Here is a 19,383-nt window from a genome sequence, read left to right on the forward strand (position 1 = left end):
CTACCAGTCGTTAAGTTCTTGGAATTCAAGACTTGAGCAATATCTATCTCGTAATACTACTACTAATATCAACTGCTAGTACAAATGTAATATATATGTAATCGTGTAGGCAGAAGCTGCACCCGGAGAATGTTATTACGTTCCAGGCAGATTATACAGGTAAAATATTCATGGCGTGCGGAATCCAAAACCCAGGAGGGTAAAAAATATCTTTCGGATGGAAAACAACAACTTTTGCCGGGGTAAAAATTCTTCGTTACACCTCAAAGAAATGATGGTGCATATGTGCCTTTAGGTATGTTTCTTTTAGCATCTCTCTTGGTGTAACTGTTCTCAAAATTACAAGAAATAACTGCAGTTGGAATTGTTTTCGGTCCCATTTGGAGCTGCGGTGCTTTTATTTAAAAAACACTTTTAGATGTTAAAAATATTTTTAATATCTTTTGGTAAATATCATCTCACAAATTTAGGAGTGGAGTTTTTTATGTTAAAAGCACTTTTTTGCAAAAGCTCAAATTTGGTACTTCTAGAGTAACTTTTGTGATTTAAAAAATAAATCATTTTATCCTGTATTATAAACTAAATAAAGAGATAAATACTTTTAAAAACTTTCAAATTACACGTTATCCATCCAATACAATAAGTATTTATTGAACTATATCTCCAAACAGTAAAAGCAGCTATTTCTCCAAATAGTATATGTAAAGGCACTTAAACACTTAATAAATGCTTCCATTAAAAACTTTATTGGAGTAGTACTTTTCAATAAATTATATCAATCCCAAACGCGGCCTTAGCATGCTTCTTACTAATTCAAACTCAAAAGAATATGAAAAGTCAATTTTTGTACCGTGCTTTAGATCTCAAGTCAATTAATCAAACGTTACGTGAGGAAAGGCATGAGTTCTCCTGGAGGATTCAAATGTCAAAGATGTACTCCCGTTCCGTGCGTATTACTCTTCCTAATTCTAACAAAGGCAGCCGGAACTTCGATTGATGGAGACCCTAAACCAAAAGCAACCAAGAACTAATAATCGCCGTCAACTCGTTCAAGTGAGCCAATCGCAAAGGTTTCGTCCTCTCCTTGTTCAAGGGGTTGTGGGCGGCGGCCTAAGTTCAAACTTCAAACTTCATGCGGAGCAAGAATTCGACGGAAAAGTAGTTGACCGACCTCTATCGATACTTATACCATATACAAAGGGAGACCTGTTTTTTTGGATGTTTATGTAAATAAAATTTTTTCACTTTATGTTATTTTTAAACTGCCACCCTCAATAACAATCTACTACCATATAACATGGGTTTCCTGTTATTTTGCGTTTCAACTTATTTAGGAGAAGGAGAGGAGATAAAGAGGAGGAAAAAGAAGGAGCAGGAGGAGAGAAGAGAAGAGGTGGTGGCAGGTGACGGGTGACGGGTGACGTACTATGCTTTTTGTCTACACTAAGCCAATTTCACAGCTTCGACGTATTATGCTTTTTTAAGCTCAATCGTAGTGAGTAGCTTCCTGCTATCCCTTGCGGGCAGCTCGTGTTTGGAAAAATTATTTAGAATAATTTTGTAGCACTTTTTGACACGTGATAAATGTATGTTATATTAAAAAATAGTTAGAAATTGTGCTTATAATGTAAGTAAGATAATATTTGTAAATTTTTTTCCAAATTAAACTATCCAAACTGTTTACTTCCTATTGGTACTACATCTCTTTCCATTTTTTTCCCTCTTCTTATTCCCGCAACAATATCGGGTACGTATTCATTTTATGAGGTTGGCCGTATTCTTGAATTTTGATAGTAGGCGGGGCCCTACTTGCCTATTGGTTTACTGTACACGGTTGATGTTATGTGTGGGAAGAGTTTTAGAGGGGGAGAATCAGAAAATGTTGAATCGGAAAATTAGAAAGCTGATGGGGAAGTTTGTATGCAGCATGTAGGTTTTGCTGGGTATTCTTTTTCTCTTTTTGGTAAGCCATGCTGGAGTCCGTTAGGTGTAATTCACGAACAAAGAAGGTCCACTGATGATTTGGTCACAACTTCAGGGTATATATATAATTAGCGGGATAGAACACTAAAATATGAAGAGTAAAGTTGAATTATGAGGGGAGGGCCTTTTCAAAATGATTAGTCAACTAAAAACATTAAAAAGAGAGATCTAGAGCGAAGGAAAGAAAAATCTCTTGAACTCCCACATTTGACTAATCATATTTTGGCATTATTTAATGCTAACAACCGAAGTAACACTTCGAAATAAGCCAATCTCATACTCAGCTTCAACGGTCGGCAAGTCAGAAGAAAGTTATATACGTACGCACACGTATATATACATACGAGAAAACATCTTTCTGTAATTACAAGTATTGGAGCTGGTGGTGGGACAAGAGAGGCGCAGGGTGTATATATATATAAAACAGTAATATCCGTGTGATATTGAAAAAGTTAATGTGTTATAGACTATGACTATAGTTTGAGTATTCGAGTCCAATTTAAAATATCTATTTTGAACTATCAAAAGACGAACTTGAATAATTAGATTTGGCTATTAAGATTATGGTCACGTCTTGAGCTTGTGGGTTTGGACATGACATTATGATATCAGATCGAACCTCGCGTGAGATAAACTACACAACGGAGTGGATAAACTTAAGTGCTGCATAGATTTTAAGTGCTATATGGATCTAAAAGTGAGGGCCTCTAAAATGTAACACAGCTGAATGAAATCTAGATCACAGTAGTATTAAGTTTGGGTTTTGTAAGGATGGAAAGTCTAAAGTAGATGGATGAATGTGATGTCCGGTCGTACATCAGAAAAATTAAAAAATGTTATGAACCAACAATATACAATATTCAAATCCAACTTAGAATATTCATTTTGAGGTAAAGATTATGACGCCTTAATAATTAGACTTGACTTTTAAAACTCTAGTCGTGTCTTGAGTTTTAAGAGCCCGTAGTGGGCAGTAATAGTCGCGTCTTGGGTCTACAACCCTGTAGTGCGATAGTAACACTAATAATGTCGATTGGTAAAAGAATGCATAAAAGCCATTAAAGGTGATGCTGGAGGTCAGGGGTTCAATCCCTGCCTCCCACAAATTTGCCACAATTTGTGGCGGTCTTAATTGACCTTCATCGATGGAGTCTGTACTCACATCGAACCCCTCCCCTTCCCCTTAGACTAGGCTAGATTAGGTTATAGGACATCTATCGTTTCGACAAAAAAAAGAGTAAAAGAATGCATAAAAACCCTATTCACTTGGTACATTATTGTTTATCAAAGTTGAAGTGATAGACAAACACTTGATTTTTTTTTTATTTTATTTTTTGAAAGAACACTTGAGATAATGATACGGTCAGCACCGATAAACTGCTTCCGCCTTGCGATTTGAATATACATGAAAAGAAAGGTGGGCTATATAGTTGCTTTCTTGCGGAATGTATTGACGGATTCCAAAAGCAAAAACTATATGGTAAAAATCAGTTTCGAGGTTCCCGAGAATCCGAAAAGTTGTACGAGATTAAATTAGTTTGACAAGCATTTTAAGAAGCTGATTATTAGTATTACGAGAAGAAAAATAATATATAGTAAGAAACACACAAATAGGTACTCGTACTTGAGAAGCTGATGATGCAATTACAGTTTATGTTGACTACGGCTTTGAAAATCTTCGCATCGCCATGTTCGCAACTGCTCAAAGCTGCAAACGTGTTGATTGGTGGTAGTTGCTAGTTTTGTCCTGGTTAATCAGAGTCGTTATTAGGTGAATCCCAGTTTCAAAAATTTTAGACGAGGGAGGGAAAAAAAATGGATCAGTCCAGTTCACGTCAAAATATTTGGTCTGAGCGGACAAGCCCATTAAGAAGCTACCTGTATGCGGGCTCATTCGACTCTCCAGAGAAGGCCCAAGAAGGAGTGCGAAAGGCTCGTTGCTTCACTTCCCCAACCCAGCAGACCTAATGTTTTCACCACTGCTATTGCACCCAAAACTGCGACTTGCAACTTCTTCTTTAACATCCCAAGCACTTGAAAAGTTTTTTTTTTTTTTTTAAAGAATTAAAAAAGCAAATATAGGGAAACATTGATCATGATAGTCACATTTTGGCCCCCCCCAAAAAAAAAAAAAAAAAGGATGAGAGAAAAGATAGCCACATCTCATCTTTAAATGCACTTCATGGAGACCAGTCTTCAGCTTCAATTTTCTCATTTGAAAAAAAAAATCTCAAAAAATTTGTTTTTTGTTTTTTTTTTTGGGTTTTCAAGCCATCAATCTAAATAAGAAAATTTAAAAATTTAAAAACTCCTCAAATTGACCAAAAATGCTTAACGAATAATCCTTCTTTTGGTTTGAAAACACTTTGAACACATTCTTAAAACAATTTTTTTTGTATGTTAGAATACCTATTTTTATATTGTATCCATCAAAATTACACATTTGTATAACTTGTTTTTATTTTTAACTTTCTATTAAATGCTAGTATCAATTTTGAAAAAGAAATTATAACAACAAAGGGCACTTTAAGAATAAAAACATCTTCTTCATCCAAAAAATGTGTTTTTAAATAACATGTTTTAAAATGGGTCGATAACAAATTTATAAAAATTTAAAAGTAAGGAAAGCAAGTGGTCTTTTAAAGTTAAGCGATGCTTAGTGAAGATATCAGAAACCTCGAGGAAAGTTTCTGAAATTATCCCCTTAAAATATCTACCACCGGTTTGTCACGTGACCGCGGGCTCCTCTGAAATATCTTGGCAACCCCATCTTTAACTCTGGTTAAGTCCAATAAGTTAATGAGAGCAACTTGAATCGCTGAACACCGTCCATGACACGTGCATTCCTCACTCATCCCATCTGATTGGACTGTTTTGGTAATTGATCGAAGTATTCAACTTTTCCTTTCTGGGCAATTGTCACAGAAGTATTCTATTTAAATTTGTATTTACTTTCACACATTTAATTTTTGTTAAATATAAAACCTACCAATTTCTCTTTCATAAAAATATTAGTATAATACGTTTTCAATTTTAGTTACAGATATTTATGAGTGTGTTTGGATTGAGATAATTTGCAATAAAATAATTTACTTCACAAATCTCAATCACCTTTTTATTTTTCTAATCACTTTTTTATCTCACATACATCACATCACATAAGGTGTTACAGTATTTATCTCAAATAAATCATCCAAATAAACTCTTATCCAAACAAACTCATATTAAATGATTCAGTATAAAATGCCCATAAAGAGCCAATACTTTGTTCATGTAATTGAGGAAAACCATAAAGAATTAATACTTTATGGGCCATTTATTTTTTTAAAAATATTTAACTTATATTAAATATATAACCTACCGGTTTTCTTTTTGTAAGAATATTATTGTAATACTTTTTGAGTTTTACTTAGAAACATTGATGTATTTATTATGATTCATAAATTAAATGTTTGAGAGTAAAATGCTCATAAAGCGTTGGTACTTTGAATAGATAATGCCTATTTACCCATAAATTATACCCCTTAAAGTTTATTAATTATTAATTGATTTATAATACTTTGTCATTCCTTTACTAACACTACTTGGCATGTAGCATAAAGGACAAATCTGGAACAAATTTCTCATTTCACTCCCTAAAACAATATTTTAATGACCTAGACTGAATATGCAAAGAATCAGTCAGTTCAAGAGAGGTCAGTGCTATTTCTCAAACCACAGGGAGGTGAGTGCAAGTGTCAGAAACCTCAAGGGAGGTTTCTGCAATTTTCCCTTAGAATTATATAGAGTAATCGCATTTCCCAAGCATGCGTGCTGCCAATTGCGCTCGCGGAGGAATCATGCATGAACCCGCGGACGACCCCACCCCTCTATCAGGTCTCAAATTCGTCTAACCAGAGTTAGCAATAGGAAGGGGGCAAAGTCGCGCGACGCGGATTCGCTTTGGGGAGTAAACCCTAGCCGGCTAGCCCTCTTGAGCCTCTTCCTCCCTATATATTCAGCGCATTCCCCTCACCATTTTTCTCATATCTCTTTTCTTCTGAGGCGGGCTCATCTCTTACTGCCCTCCCCCTTTCCTTTATTTTGCTGTCCTCCCTTTAGAAAACAGTAGGGAAAAAATGGCCGCCACAGATGTTGAATACCGATGCTTCGTCGGTGGGTTGGCTTGGGCCACCACCGACCAAACTCTCGGAGACGCTTTCTCTCAGTACGGCGAAATCATCGAATCGAAGGTCTGTTTGTGGTCGCAGAGATCGGATCCGACCCGATTCGGCTTTGTTGACTCTTGATCTTCACCTACTGTTACTCTGTGTTACTCTGTTACTCTTGTTACTGTTACTATTTGTGTTACTATTATTCGAAATACCCTGAAACGGTACGTTCTGTCTTCCTCTTTTTATCCCCAAAGAGACGAAGATTGAATCGTTAATTTTGTGTTTCAGATCTAATGATTAAATTCTGGATCTATCTGCCTTCGGATCTGATGTTTCTTTTTCTTCTCTTGTGGTGAATTCATCATTCAGATCATTAACGATCGCGAGACTGGGAGATCCAGGGGATTCGGGTTCGTGACCTTCAGGGATGAGCAAGCCATGAGGGATGCGATTGAGGCGATGAACGGCCAGAATCTCGACGGGCGTAACATCACGGTCAACGAGGCTCAGTCACGCGGCAGCGGCGGGGGCGGAGGCGGAGGCGGATTCCGCGGCCCACGCCGTGAGGGTGGAGGTGGTGGCTACGGAGGTGGCCGTCGCGAGGGAGGATACGGCGGTGGAGGTGGCTACGGTGGTGGCCGTCGCGAAGGTGGTTATGGAGGTGGTGACCGTGGCTACGGCGGCGGTGGCGGGTCTCGTTACTCCAGAGGCGGTGGTGCTTCAGACGGAAACTGGAGGAGTTAAATTTTAGGAGCTTTTTAGGGGTGGGGGTGATCTGTTCAAGGTGGTTGCGTTGAGTTGTCTTAGATGTTTTCCTAGCTCCCTTTTCTGGGGGGTTGGGGTGGGGTGTTGTGTTGTGGGGCCTGGGTAGTGGTTGTTTGGAATTTACGATTATGATCTGTTGAAGTTGGTCTTGGTTATGGTTGCTTTGTTACAGTGCGTACTTTTTTGACCGCTGGTTCGTTGGTTACGTTTTATGTCATTGTCCTCGTTGTGAAAAAAAAATCGAAATTTACGGAGTTCCGTGGAATGAAGTAAATCAAGGTTCAGAATCACCATGATTTTTTTGTCTCGTTCGATCACTGATGATCTGGAATTATGTATGTATGTTTTTGATGTTCTATTTGCCTCTGCTTACAAGATTTAGTGCTGTTGTGATCTGCTCTGTCACGTATCGTCTGCCGGCTTTGTTACCAGAATGTCAAAACATTGCTCTAGCTTAGCTGGTTGGAAAAAGTTTTTTTTGTTTTTTTTTGGGGGGTGGGTGTCATGGACTGCTACTCTGGTGCTGGTAGTATTCAATTGTGTCTCTTTTCAAATTTTGGTTAGGACGAGGAGGAAATGAAGGGGAAGAAAATCGCCCTTCACTTGCGCAGATGTCATGCTTAGTTGGCTTGAATGGAGAAATTAGCAAGGCCCGAGTTAAATTTCAGACTCCCCTAGACAGTGGATTTCACTAGCGTCATGATATTAACCTCTACTCTGCCTTGGATTTCTGCCGGCTTGGTGTTTTGACCTTTAAAAATACTACTCCATATGCTGTGCTACGTAGAACTAATTGTCAGATTGAGCTGTTGGCCCTAATTCAACCTGGAATTCTTTGACAAATTTTAACAGGAAACCCACAGGAGGGGCGAGGTGTCTCACCTCTACTGTTGCACATTGTCCCTTTATTTGGGTCATTCGAACTTTTTTGTGACAACATAATTATTAGCATCTGTGTTCTCTTCCATTCTATTCCTCTTGATTTTTTTATCCCTTCTGGGGTTGCTTCCCCTGCGAACTGCTGGATTCCCTCTTCTGCACAATTCTCCCATGGCCGTCCTGGATACCCTCCATTGCCATTGCTTTCTCGCTCTTCTTGGGAAGTAAGAGATATGCAAATTAACAAGTATTATCTTCCTTTTTTTTCCCACTAAAACAGGGGATGCTAATAAATTTCCATTAATATAAAAAGATTAAAATAGCATAAAGCAGAATGTGCTAAAGAAATTCGCTCTGGACCCTCGTCCTGGTTGCAAATGAGATTTTGGAACTTAAAAAAGTTACGCTATGGGCATGACCCGGACGAGCCCATCTAGACTACACTCCCTCGCTTCCTGATCACCGGTAGAACTTGTAGAACTTGGGCGGGAGCGCTGGCAAGTGAGAAATTTTACGACTGTGGGTTCAGAACTTGTAGAAGTGCAGCTGGGCTTTTGCCAATACATGGCCAGCTCAGTCTAGGTCAGACCCACGGGATCTTTCGGAAAAGCTACTAGCATGATCATTCATTACCTTGAAATTCAAGAGTGGCTTGAATCATATATTTCATACATCGACGTTCACAAATTTCAGGAGAAACTTGTGTCCCACTTTTAACTTTTTCATCTTTAGTTGCATCGATAGCTAACTTTTACGTCTGAAGTATTGTCGCACAATCATCCTTCCGAATTAGTAGGATATTATGGCTTCTTGGAAGCAAGATTTGAATAAACCAAACTGGAACATGGATTGTTTTATATGGTACCAAATTAGACTAACGTACAAATATCATCTTCTGACTGGTTTGCCATTTGTGCAATCGAACAAATATCAAATTCATATCAACTTCCTTCGCCGGCGTAAATGCTTTTGAGTTTGATGCGTACCAATCCTGCTGGTGTACACTTTCCTTTTTTTTTTTTTTTTTCTTTTTTGAGCCACGCCTTATGGTCCCTACGTTACGTATGTCTAAACCCGTTCTTGCTTGTTCTACTCGTGCAGGCTTCGTCCTTGTTGATGAAAAACATTTTGTACGAGTATACATATGGCAATACTAGGGGACTGCCCGCCCACAACACGGGTGTTTTGACTTGTGGGTTGGTTTTTGTGTATTAACTTCTAGATGTTGGTGGCTATAAGGTATGAGTTGTAGTGCATTACAAAATATGTATGTGTGAAAGGGCTTGTAGGAAATTATAAATTTTAGCCATGAAAACAGAAGAATGAGCTTGGTATAATAAGCTCATTACAATGAGAAAAATTGCAATAAGTGTAGTTGCAGCAAAAGAAACAAGCAAATTTCCAACACTCACAATAAGGGCACCAGAAAATTTCCAACACCAGCAAATTTCCCCATCATGGGTTGAAATGGAGGTCCAACAAATTTCTCAACTGCTTTACGTCTCTTATAATGTTGTGGTTGTTTTTCACTAATTTTTTCTTTTTACTCAGTGGATAACGAACCATATCTCTGCCTTGATCTTTCATTGCGAAATTGTTTTTTATTAATAAATTTATCGTTACATCCAACCATCCTAAATATCAGTGCAAATAAGGTTAATTTTGCATCTGCTATCATAACGGTGGCAAACATAGGAATGCCTAATAGTTTACATCAGTTTTAACCAACAACAACTCAATTCCAATAAATAAGAGCAACTGCAAAACGATGATGGTAAATTAAATACTGAAAGCAAAACTTTTGTCAAGTAGGCTAATCCAAGCAACCACCAGCCCAAAGGCTGGTGGCCACCACCAAAGCATTAAAGTTTGGTAGGGTGGGAGGCAAGGGTTCACCATCAAAGCATCAAATCTTGCCTTCCACCAATTACCACATTAAAATGGCTTTGCTTAAAAAAATTCAGATGGATGCGTAGTACACTTGTTTGATTTGGTGTGGTTTAGTCCCCTCCGGATTACTCCTAGGCCCCCTTAGATCCGCCCTCTCCCCCTAGTATAGGATGGATTAGATTATACAACAGTTATCATTTCTGGGAAAAAAAAAGTAGGCTAAACCAAGCATTTAAATTAATAAAGCACAATAAGCAGAGATAGCTACACAAACAGTCACACTACCGGGCAAAGAATCCTATACAAGGTGTTAACAATATACAATTGGCATGCATCTTTTGTTTTGTGGAGTGAAGATTCAGAGCTTACCTTCACCAAAAATCCCTATATGCAGACCACTTTTTTCTCACTGCTCAGCCGACTACAAAAGTAAAATTGACAATTCACAAATATAGTTAGCAAATATTAAAAAATTCCCCATGCACATTAACACGTCTAATATACTTCCTACACATAAAAAATGGTGAAATTGCAGCAGGAAGTGAATATACCTTTCTAAACAAAAGAGCAAACAAACCACAAATATGTGAGCCAAGATTCTTTAATATGTATAGAATTTCCATTGCCGCCCAAAAGTATTGCAATAATATTTGTATTGACCGCAAATGATGCTTCAGTTGTTGCGGTTACACTATTCATCGGTTACACAAGTGATTTTTCAATTACCCTCCATTAATGCTCTCTCCAACAAAGCTTTATCACTCTTATGTCAAATTTAAGCCATTAAGTTCACTATTTAAAAGCTATGTGCCCCCTTAAGAGGGCATTATAGGCAACCAACATTGGCAAAAGTATTACCATGTTGTATGTTAGGCTTCACCATTTTCTCCTTACTTTCCTCTGACCAAAATACCCCTATAGAGAATAATGCTCATTTCCCAACCGTCTGTCACAACCTAGCCAAAAGGGCAATATAGAGAGTACACTATTATTACAACATCAACCAGCTTGTACTCTTTGCACAAAATCCGCCATGTCATTTTTTCACTCCCTAAAATACCCCTCCACAAGACAGATGAAAAATTCCCGAAGAGTCAGATGCTAACTGCTTTTTATATATGTATAGGAAACAACTAACCAAAGATCGCATGACTTGAGGTTTTTTCTTCTTTTTTTTTTTTTTTCCCAAAGAAAAAAAATGAAAACGCCCTTCAACCCAATTCTCCCGACTCGCCCTCTGGAGTCTAGCCTATTTCTGTATTCCACTTATAAAGCTAAATTTTGAACAAGTTGCACAGTTAACCTTTCTATATGGAAAATAGGTCATATTATGCGTCCGCTAACAATTGGAAATCATGCATAGGTGTGTTTGGATAGTCAAGTTTTTTCAAATATTATTTTACTTGCACCATAAATACATTTTTTAATTATTTTTTATCTCACATACGTCATATCATAAAAAGGTGCTCTAGCAATTATTCCAAATAATATTGCTACACGACCTTACTGTGGAAGTTGTGATCTTTAACTGATTATTCAAGTTATTTTGACTAAACTTCCTAGCATACAATGTTAGCTTTTTTTTAAATATATATATATATATATATTAGTTCATGGGAGACTTCAAATTTTACAAGATAAAAAGGATATAGGAAAGAGTTTAAAAGTGACACCAAGAAAATTCTGGTTATTTATTTAGAATAATTACTATAGTACTTTTTGTGATGTGATGTGATGTATGTGAGATAAAAAGTAGTTGGAAATATAAAAAGGTGAATTGGAAAATGTGTTTATGATACAAACGAAATATTATTTGAGATAAATTTGCAATCCAAACACTTTTCAAAAACCCGTAAACCATTATTCAATACTAGACGAAAGGTCTTGGGGGCCATTTTGAAGTCTTTGACATTCAAAGAGTAGATTTTGGGCTATATTAAGTGAATTTCTCTCAAGGAAAAAAGAAAAAGAAAAAAAACAAAGAATTAAGTAGGATTCCTCTTCCTGATATTTATTTTTCCCTAAGCTGGTGATCGTAGTCTATAGACTCTGGACCATGGAATTAGGAGCCCAAGTTACCATATATTTTGCCCCAACTTGTGGGTCGGACCACTCCCCAAAAGTGGCCACCCTCCGTTTAAAAGTGGTACTGACAGAAAAAGCATCCGCAGACGTTATTTTCTCTACTAACTTAGGCTCTCCCATTTCCACGATTAGATTCCGAAAACAAATATCTACACCGAGACTTGCGTAAGTTTTCGTAACAAAAATTCCCTTTTCTATTTTCTACCTACAGATTCGTAGAAAGTAGAAGAAAATAATAAATGCATAGACAGAGGAGGAGTTATTTTCAGCCAATCATCAGCTAAGGTCCATCATCTGTGGACTGGATCCGATGAATATGACACGGGCAACTTGTTTATCGGGGCCGATTCAAGCTCAAATTCTCCAAAGTTGCTATACAGCAGGTCTTTCCGCCATGCTTTATTCTTTTATTTTTTTCGACACAGGGGTGTCCGGATCAATCCTTATGTGGCTCGACTAATCCCCTGCGATCCGGGTCCGACGCCCCAATTCGGTCCGAACACGTTAAGTACGCGGAGGAATCCAGTCGAGCGGAGACTCGAACTTGGGACGTGAAGGGACCTCAACGAATCCGCCATGCTTTATTCAGTTGGGACACTTTTTTTTTTGAGATCGATAAAGTATACTCTTCTGTTGGAGCTATCTGAACCTTTCAATTGTGGGGTGGGAGTGATGTTAATTTAGTTTGGTCCTTTCTTGTCACCCTGCAATCATTGCGATTTGGTCGTGTGAACTTTGGACAAGTGACAAAGGATAGTATAGATCAGATTTAAAATATTTCCATTGGACGAGATTCTCAAACATTTTCTTGCCGGTGATAAATGTTGAATGAGGTGGTCACTAAATTGAATGGCAGAATGAGTTTAACCAATTACATTGAAGGGTGAAGATAATACGATCAATTGTTTCCTTTCTTTTCTTTTCTTTTTTTGTTATTTTTTTGGTTTGTATCCTTACTACTAACTTTCTGACAAGTTTGAAAATGGATAGGGGAATGAAGTAAGGCAAGATTTTCTCTAAAAATCTGGATTAGGTAATTCCTTCCGATTACCAATTCACTTAGTCGTCATTATCAATAGCTTGGATTCCTGCTTCTGGATCAGAACTTAGAACAACTTGCTAGTTTTCTACTACTTCATGTTGTCGTCCATGTGTAAAAAGAACTTGGTAAAACTTTTTGTAATCACACAAAAGCTTTTACTGTTAGGTTGGAAGGAAATTAATGTGGTACTAGTAATAAAATTGACTGCAGTTGAATACAGATTCCATCGAAAAAGGTTAATTAAGACTGTCACATTTAACGAAAAATAGGTGGGAGATCGGAGTTGAACTCTTGACCTTCCACACCACCAAAGACTTTGGTGGTGACCACCAGACCAAAGGCCTAGTGACTTAAAGCTGTCTATTCAACAAAGATCCTTTTCAATTCTTAAGTGTGTGTGTGTGTGTGATTTTCTACGATTCCATATTGAAAGGCACATATCCATGGTGGAATTACATGCGATTTGAGTGATGCCATTGCCACCACGGGCCTAATATCCACAATTTCCACCATCAGGAAATCACCACGGTTTTCCCCCTAGTTTAGGGATGGATTCCTACGCTAGAGCCATTACACTAAAAAAAAAAGAAGATAAAAAACAAAAAAGCTTCATATGGTATCTGCAAGAGGTATAATAGGGCTAGATGGTGCATAATTAGGCGGCTTTAAGTGAGCCTCAATTCGGGCTTAGCGCGACAAAGTATTCGGTCCAGGCAGTAGCTCCGAGGGCTAGGGAGGGTCTGATATTCGTTCCAGTGATTGGGCGTTCTTGCTAGGAGATCGGCCGCAACAAAAATGACACTTCATATTTTGAACTAAATTGTAAAGGTGACGAAGTTCATTAAAATTAACGGGACGGACGAAATGACAAAAATGTCCTGACATAACTAAGCAAAAGGCAGTTCAACAAAATCACTTGGTTCATTCTCTAGAGAGAGGTAATTGGGGTCTAAAGAGTAAAACAAGTATATTTGTTTAAAATTATGTATAAAAAATGTTTTTAAGTTTTAATAAGTCATTTCTGTTAACTTTAACGAATTTTATTACTTTTATAATTTAATTCAAAATATGAGGCGTCGTTTTGTATATTTGAAAACTATATGAAGTTTTTTCTGTATCTTAGATTTATCGCAAGGACTTTTATATTTTTTACCCAAAAAAATATCACATCTTCGGTTCCAATGCAGGCTGACCATTTTCAGCAGACAGACTCATTAAAGCTGTTTCTTTTTGGGGAGGGTTTGATTGGTTGGTTCAACAGTAAGTTGCAAAGATTCTGCCCACACAGCCAAAAAGGCCGATTTTTTTTTGTGTTGGTTTTGGGTGGCGGCGGCTACTTGCTGACTGCTTCATAAAATAAAATAGTAAAAGTTTTGTTGGTTAGGAGATTGGTAGTGTGTGGCCTAAGAAATAAAATCCCGCAGTAGCTAATGGATCAGAGAACAGATTTTGCAAATGATCTTCTCCTCCAATTACGGTACCTTCGACTGGCATCTTATCTCCTCAGTTGTGGCGAAAAAACAGATCACGTAGACGGTTTGCTGACATTTAAGGGTAGCCTTTTTTGGTCCCGCACACTCTTGTGTTCATCAGATTCGGGGATCAAATACTATGCAAGCAATCGTTTGGTAAAACGCTCCAAAATGAAATTTGGAAATTTCCAAGCAAACTGACATAAATAGATTCCAAAAAAAGTATACCGACCTGATATTCATTGAGGCATTATAAATAATTGAGATAAGAGTGTATTATGCTAAAATGCTTTTTGTTGCCCAATCATTTTTATTTCGTTGAGTTGGATAAAGATACGACTTCCAAGGCGGGCATCATGAACATGAAGCAAACGAGAAAATAAAAAGATTGGCGATGTAGCAAGAGAATTTGTCCAAAGAGAAAGTGATCAAGTATCATAGGAATAACACTTCAAAAATGCAATAGTATAGGCGAGAGGCACTGTCAATTAATTTAATGGTGGCAAAAGGATTCCAAGTTCGAATGCTTAGAGATAATTTGGGCAAGATGAGTTTAAGATATACTCCCTCCGTCCCACTTTGATAGTCCTGTTTTTCTTTTTCGTCTGTCTCAAATTGTAGTCCATTTTATAATTGAAGAATATAGCTGTCTTTTAATTTTTCTAAAATACCCTTATTTAATGTAAGTTGTTATTACTATAAACTACCTAATTTAATATAGATTGTTAGTATTGAATATAGCCTACCCTATTTAATGCATTTGGATTTTCCAAAACATATTGATATATGAAAAGCCAACTTTATTTAATGTAAGGGTATTTTAGGAAAATAGTAATCTAAATTTGTTTTTCCAATAAAATTAACTACTTTTTCTTAAACTGTGTGAAAAAAAAAGTTAGGACTATCAAAATGGGACAGAGGAAATATATGAGATTGGATTGTTACGTTAATATTGACTGTAGAGTAATTATTGTACAAATGTGTTTTCCTTTGTATGATGACATGCCTAGTAATTTTAGTCAATATCAAAATAGGTTTGACCCATTTTAGTCCTCTCATATTAGTCTCGTGACCTGTATAAAAGTACTTGGACACAGCCCCATGTTTTTTCATTTCCATTTAAATCCCGCCCAAATTCTGCCCATTTGACATCTCTGCACCATGCTCTGTCCCTGGGAATCATAGTCCACGAACTTGCGTAAACAGGCCATGCATGCTTTAAACAAAATTAGTTGTTAGATTTCCAAAACACGACATAATAAGCAAGAGAGATTGATGAAAATATGAAAATAAAGAGAGAGAAAGGAGAGAGATTGGGCTTTTTCCTCTCTTTTGGAGGTCTGGTAAGTGGGAAAAGTAACATGATCTCTTGTGGAGATTTTATTCCCAGAATCCAGACTGAGAGGGAAAGGTAAATCAGAGGCAGCTGGACCAAACGGATGCTCTCCGTTTTGGCCTAAGCTCAAAAAGAGAAGGAGACAAAAGATTCTATATGGCATTATTATTTTTTTTACTGATACGGGGGCTGCCCGTCACTCACATTGCCCTCAAATCAACTGCTACGGATTTCCCACATCATTTCTTGTTGGGATAATTTCAAAAATTTCCCCTGAGATTTATCATAATGTCACTCAGTTTTTCTTAAATTTTTAAAATCTCATTTACCTCCCTTGTCAATTTGACAAGACTAAATATTCCTATCAAAGGTCACAAATTAACAACATGACCCTTGCTCTTAATAACTATTTAATCAAAAAGTCAAAACAAAATAAAATTTTAAAAGCAAAAAATGTAAATAAAAAAAAAATAAATTGCTAGTTAATAATGGTCCATATTTCTTTATATTAGAGTCATAGTGGGATAGCAAATGACGTGAATAAATTAAGTCTAATCAAGATCAACCACTTAGGAGGATTTGAGAAAGCAATTAAACACTTAAAAAAAATTTCGTGCACAGTTACAATTAAAGAAGTCAAGATATTTTGTTGGAGAAATATGTTTTAATTCATGATATAGTTAAAGTTTTATTGAAAACTAAAATAATCTCTCCATGCGTGTGAAATTTTCAAAGTGTAAATTTTGCTCTTATTCTAATACAACTAAAATAAATAGTTTACGCTAGAAATGTCAATTCAAGAAAGATAAGTGAGATTTTAAAAATCTGAAGAGAGTTAGTGATATTATTGACAGTGCAACAGGACTTCCTGTACATGCCAGTGATTTACAAAAATCCTGCAACTTGTATCCTGAATCCTACGATAGCACTTATGTCACTTATGTCGGTGGTTGATACTTCCTTCTACAGAGTGGGATTTAATGTAGAATATTTCGAATCTATTCGCTTTTTGGTACCGAGCTCAGTGTGAACAAATCGAACTTACAATTATGAGAGTAATCATGTTGCCCCTGCAAAAGCTCCCTCTTAAGTTCCATTAAAAAAAATACTCCCTCCGTCCCACTTTAATAGTCCTATTTTCCTTTTTCGTCTGTCCCAAATTGTAGTCCAATTTCCAATTGAAGAATGTAGTTATATTTTAATTTTTCTAAAATACCCTTATTCAATGTAAGTTGTTATTACTATAAAACCTACCCCATTTAATGAGAGTTGATTCTTTTTTTTATCATCAATTCAAGTTCCCATAAAGTTATACTCTAATTAATGTGAGGGTATTTTAGGAAAATAGTTACCTAAATTGATTGTTCCAACAAAGTTAACTAGTACTTTTTCTTAAACTGTGTGAAAAAATAATCAGGACTATCAAAATGGGACGGAGGAAGTATATAATATCCTAAGCTCGTTCTATTAAGTCCCACCTTGGGCTTGGCTCCCCTCGTTATAAACTCGTTCTATAATATCCACTGAGCTTGGCTCGGTGGCCAAGTTTAGTGGTTCAAATTCCACCTGTAGGAAAAAAAATTTAAGTGTGGTGCCATGGCACTTTTTTGGTGTAGTCAGATCTGTATACTTACTAGCACCTAACATATAAGCTTCCATAGACTTTCCTCCCCAATAGATTGTGATAGAATAGATTATACAATTGTTATCGTTGCTCGAAAAAAAAACTCATTGTATTATTTTATTTATTCAAGATTCCTATTTATTGTGTTTGTGTCGCTTTTTCTCTTGGGTGTCATTTTTTTTTGTTTCTTCTTCTACTTCTTCTTCTTCTTTTTTTTAATTTAAAAAAACCCTTCAAAAACTCAGACCCACCAAATTTTTTTTTTTTTTTTTTTTTAAACGAAATGGAAACCTTTGTTGGCTTGCCTTCGTCCGGAAGGATAAAATCAGCGAGTCGTACGTCTAATGGAGGTGCCACCGGCAATATGCAGAAGCATGCCAAAACTCAGACCCACCAAAATTGCAAGGCGATACAATCCACCTTGGAGTATTTCATTTTCCTATTACCCCCAATCCACCTTGGAGGTTACTTCCTAGCTAGTTCTTTCTCATCAAGCTGTGCTTTATTGGTGCTTTTTTTTTTTTTTTTTTTGGGGTTATATCAATATTAATTAGCAATTTCATTAGTCTAGATATGCTAACTGCTATGTCGTAGAGGTTGAAGATCACACAGGTTTAAAAAAGTGGTTATTTGTTTTATTTCCGAACTTTTGTTGGTTTGTATTATTGTTTCTTTGGAGTGGACAATCATTACGGCAACCTAGCTACCAAAGAGACTCTGTGAATGGAATGTCTTCATGGGGCTAAGGGAAGAACAAAAGTAAATGTAAAAGATAGACAGACTATATATACGAAGTAAGTGCATTTTTCACTGTTTTTTCACTGGCTCCATGTTTAACAAAAAATAAACTAAAAGACATGAAACATGATATAAGGTCACAGGACATGTATCTCGAAAATAAGATTCTCGCATGTGAGAATTGTACCATTTACGAGTTAAGGTTGCTGCTAGTCTATAATAATAGCTTCAAAGATATACTCATCTTGACTCCACCTTCTCCTTGTATATAATGCTAACCAGCCGGCTCCCCTGAACACACAAAAAAAAAGGAAATCACAGAATGCATTTCCAGAATGTCAGAAATATCGACAAACTTTTTGTTGGTCCGGAGATCTTAAAAAAATTGAACTCTAGTTTTGGGTCCAGTACGGCAAAATCAGAACCAATATAATGTTGCTAATAGAGGAAGGGAAGGGAAGGGAAGGGAAGGGAAGGCTTGATTAATGAAACAGTTAACATGTTCGTAATGGTTGGAAGGGGTGACAAAAATGCAAATAACTGACCACCCCTCCAAAAATGCAGGATGAGGGATTTATGCACACATTCATTAGTATGAATTACATCGCACAATGTATACACTAACACAACAAATTTAGATACTAAGATAAAGAAAAGAACTATAAATATCATGATAATTAATAATGTGAAAAAATACAACAAATTTTGTGTTTGATTAAAATTGGTGGTGTTAAATTAATCCACTCGGACAATCAACTACTGCTTGGTACAAATTTATGAAATGTTTTGACAATTGCAGAGAATCCTGATCCGCTAGTGCAGTTTTCTTGACCGCAAATAGCATAAAGATTCAGAACGGGATCCATAAACGAGTGTCTAAGAAACGTGTAGATCTTTTCTTGGAACAGATAGTAGAGAGACTAGACTACAAAGTAGTGTAAATACTAAATAGTCATTGTACGGGGCTTCATCTCATCTGGACAGCTATAGAATTTGGAATGTTGTTCAGGACATAGTACAGCAGTACGCATGCATGTACACAGTAGTGACAACAGTATAATCTCTGATGGCATTGCTCCTCAATCCAGAAAGATCATCCTAATTCCTGAGTCGTATTTTTTTGTGATCCGATGCCAGGCAAGCCCTCAAAGTCTCTCGTGCTATGCCTTCTATGTACATTCATTACCATGAAAATCACCACAGATCCTAATTCCTGGAAAGTTACCCTACTCAAACTCTCAAGCGAGTGAAGATTTGATTTGATTTGATTTTGTTAAGACAGGGAACTAATGCTCGTGAGAAAGAATGCAGTGGATTCGGACCTTTTGTTAGAGGATGGAGCATAAACTAGCTGATAGGTCCTGCCACACGGCAGGGGATAAGTTTTGACACATACCTGCTTATAACTTATACTC

At 36.8% G+C, this 19,383-nt stretch overlaps 1 protein-coding gene across 1 annotated transcript; it reads left to right on the forward strand.

Moving 5' to 3' along the window:
* The first annotated feature begins 5,994 nt into the window (after nt 1-5,994).
* Nucleotides 5,995-7,210, forward strand: LOC113760455 (glycine-rich RNA-binding, abscisic acid-inducible protein-like). The gene is made up of 2 exons (XM_027303035.1): nt 5,995-6,215; nt 6,507-7,210. Exons 1-2 carry the CDS (start codon nt 6,102-6,104, stop codon nt 6,879-6,881), a joined length of 489 nt encoding a protein of 162 aa, XP_027158836.1. The 5' UTR covers nt 5,995-6,101; the 3' UTR covers nt 6,882-7,210.
* Nucleotides 7,211-19,383: the final 12,173 nt, after the last annotated feature.

The sequence above is a fragment of the Coffea eugenioides genome, chromosome 2 (genome assembly GCF_003713205.1).
Source record: "Coffea eugenioides isolate CCC68of chromosome 2, Ceug_1.0, whole genome shotgun sequence".
Taxonomy (NCBI): domain Eukaryota; kingdom Viridiplantae; phylum Streptophyta; class Magnoliopsida; order Gentianales; family Rubiaceae; genus Coffea; species Coffea eugenioides.

Excerpts from the sequence above, each read along its gene's own strand:
- LOC113760455 (XM_027303035.1), top strand. The coding sequence starts at position 6,102 with ATGGCCGCCACAGATGTTGAATACCGATGCTTCGTCGGTGGGTTGGCT. Across the intron at positions 6,216-6,506 it reads GCGAAATCATCGAATCGAAG|ATCATTAACGATCGCGAGAC; the intron begins GTCTGTTTGTGG and ends TTCATCATTCAG.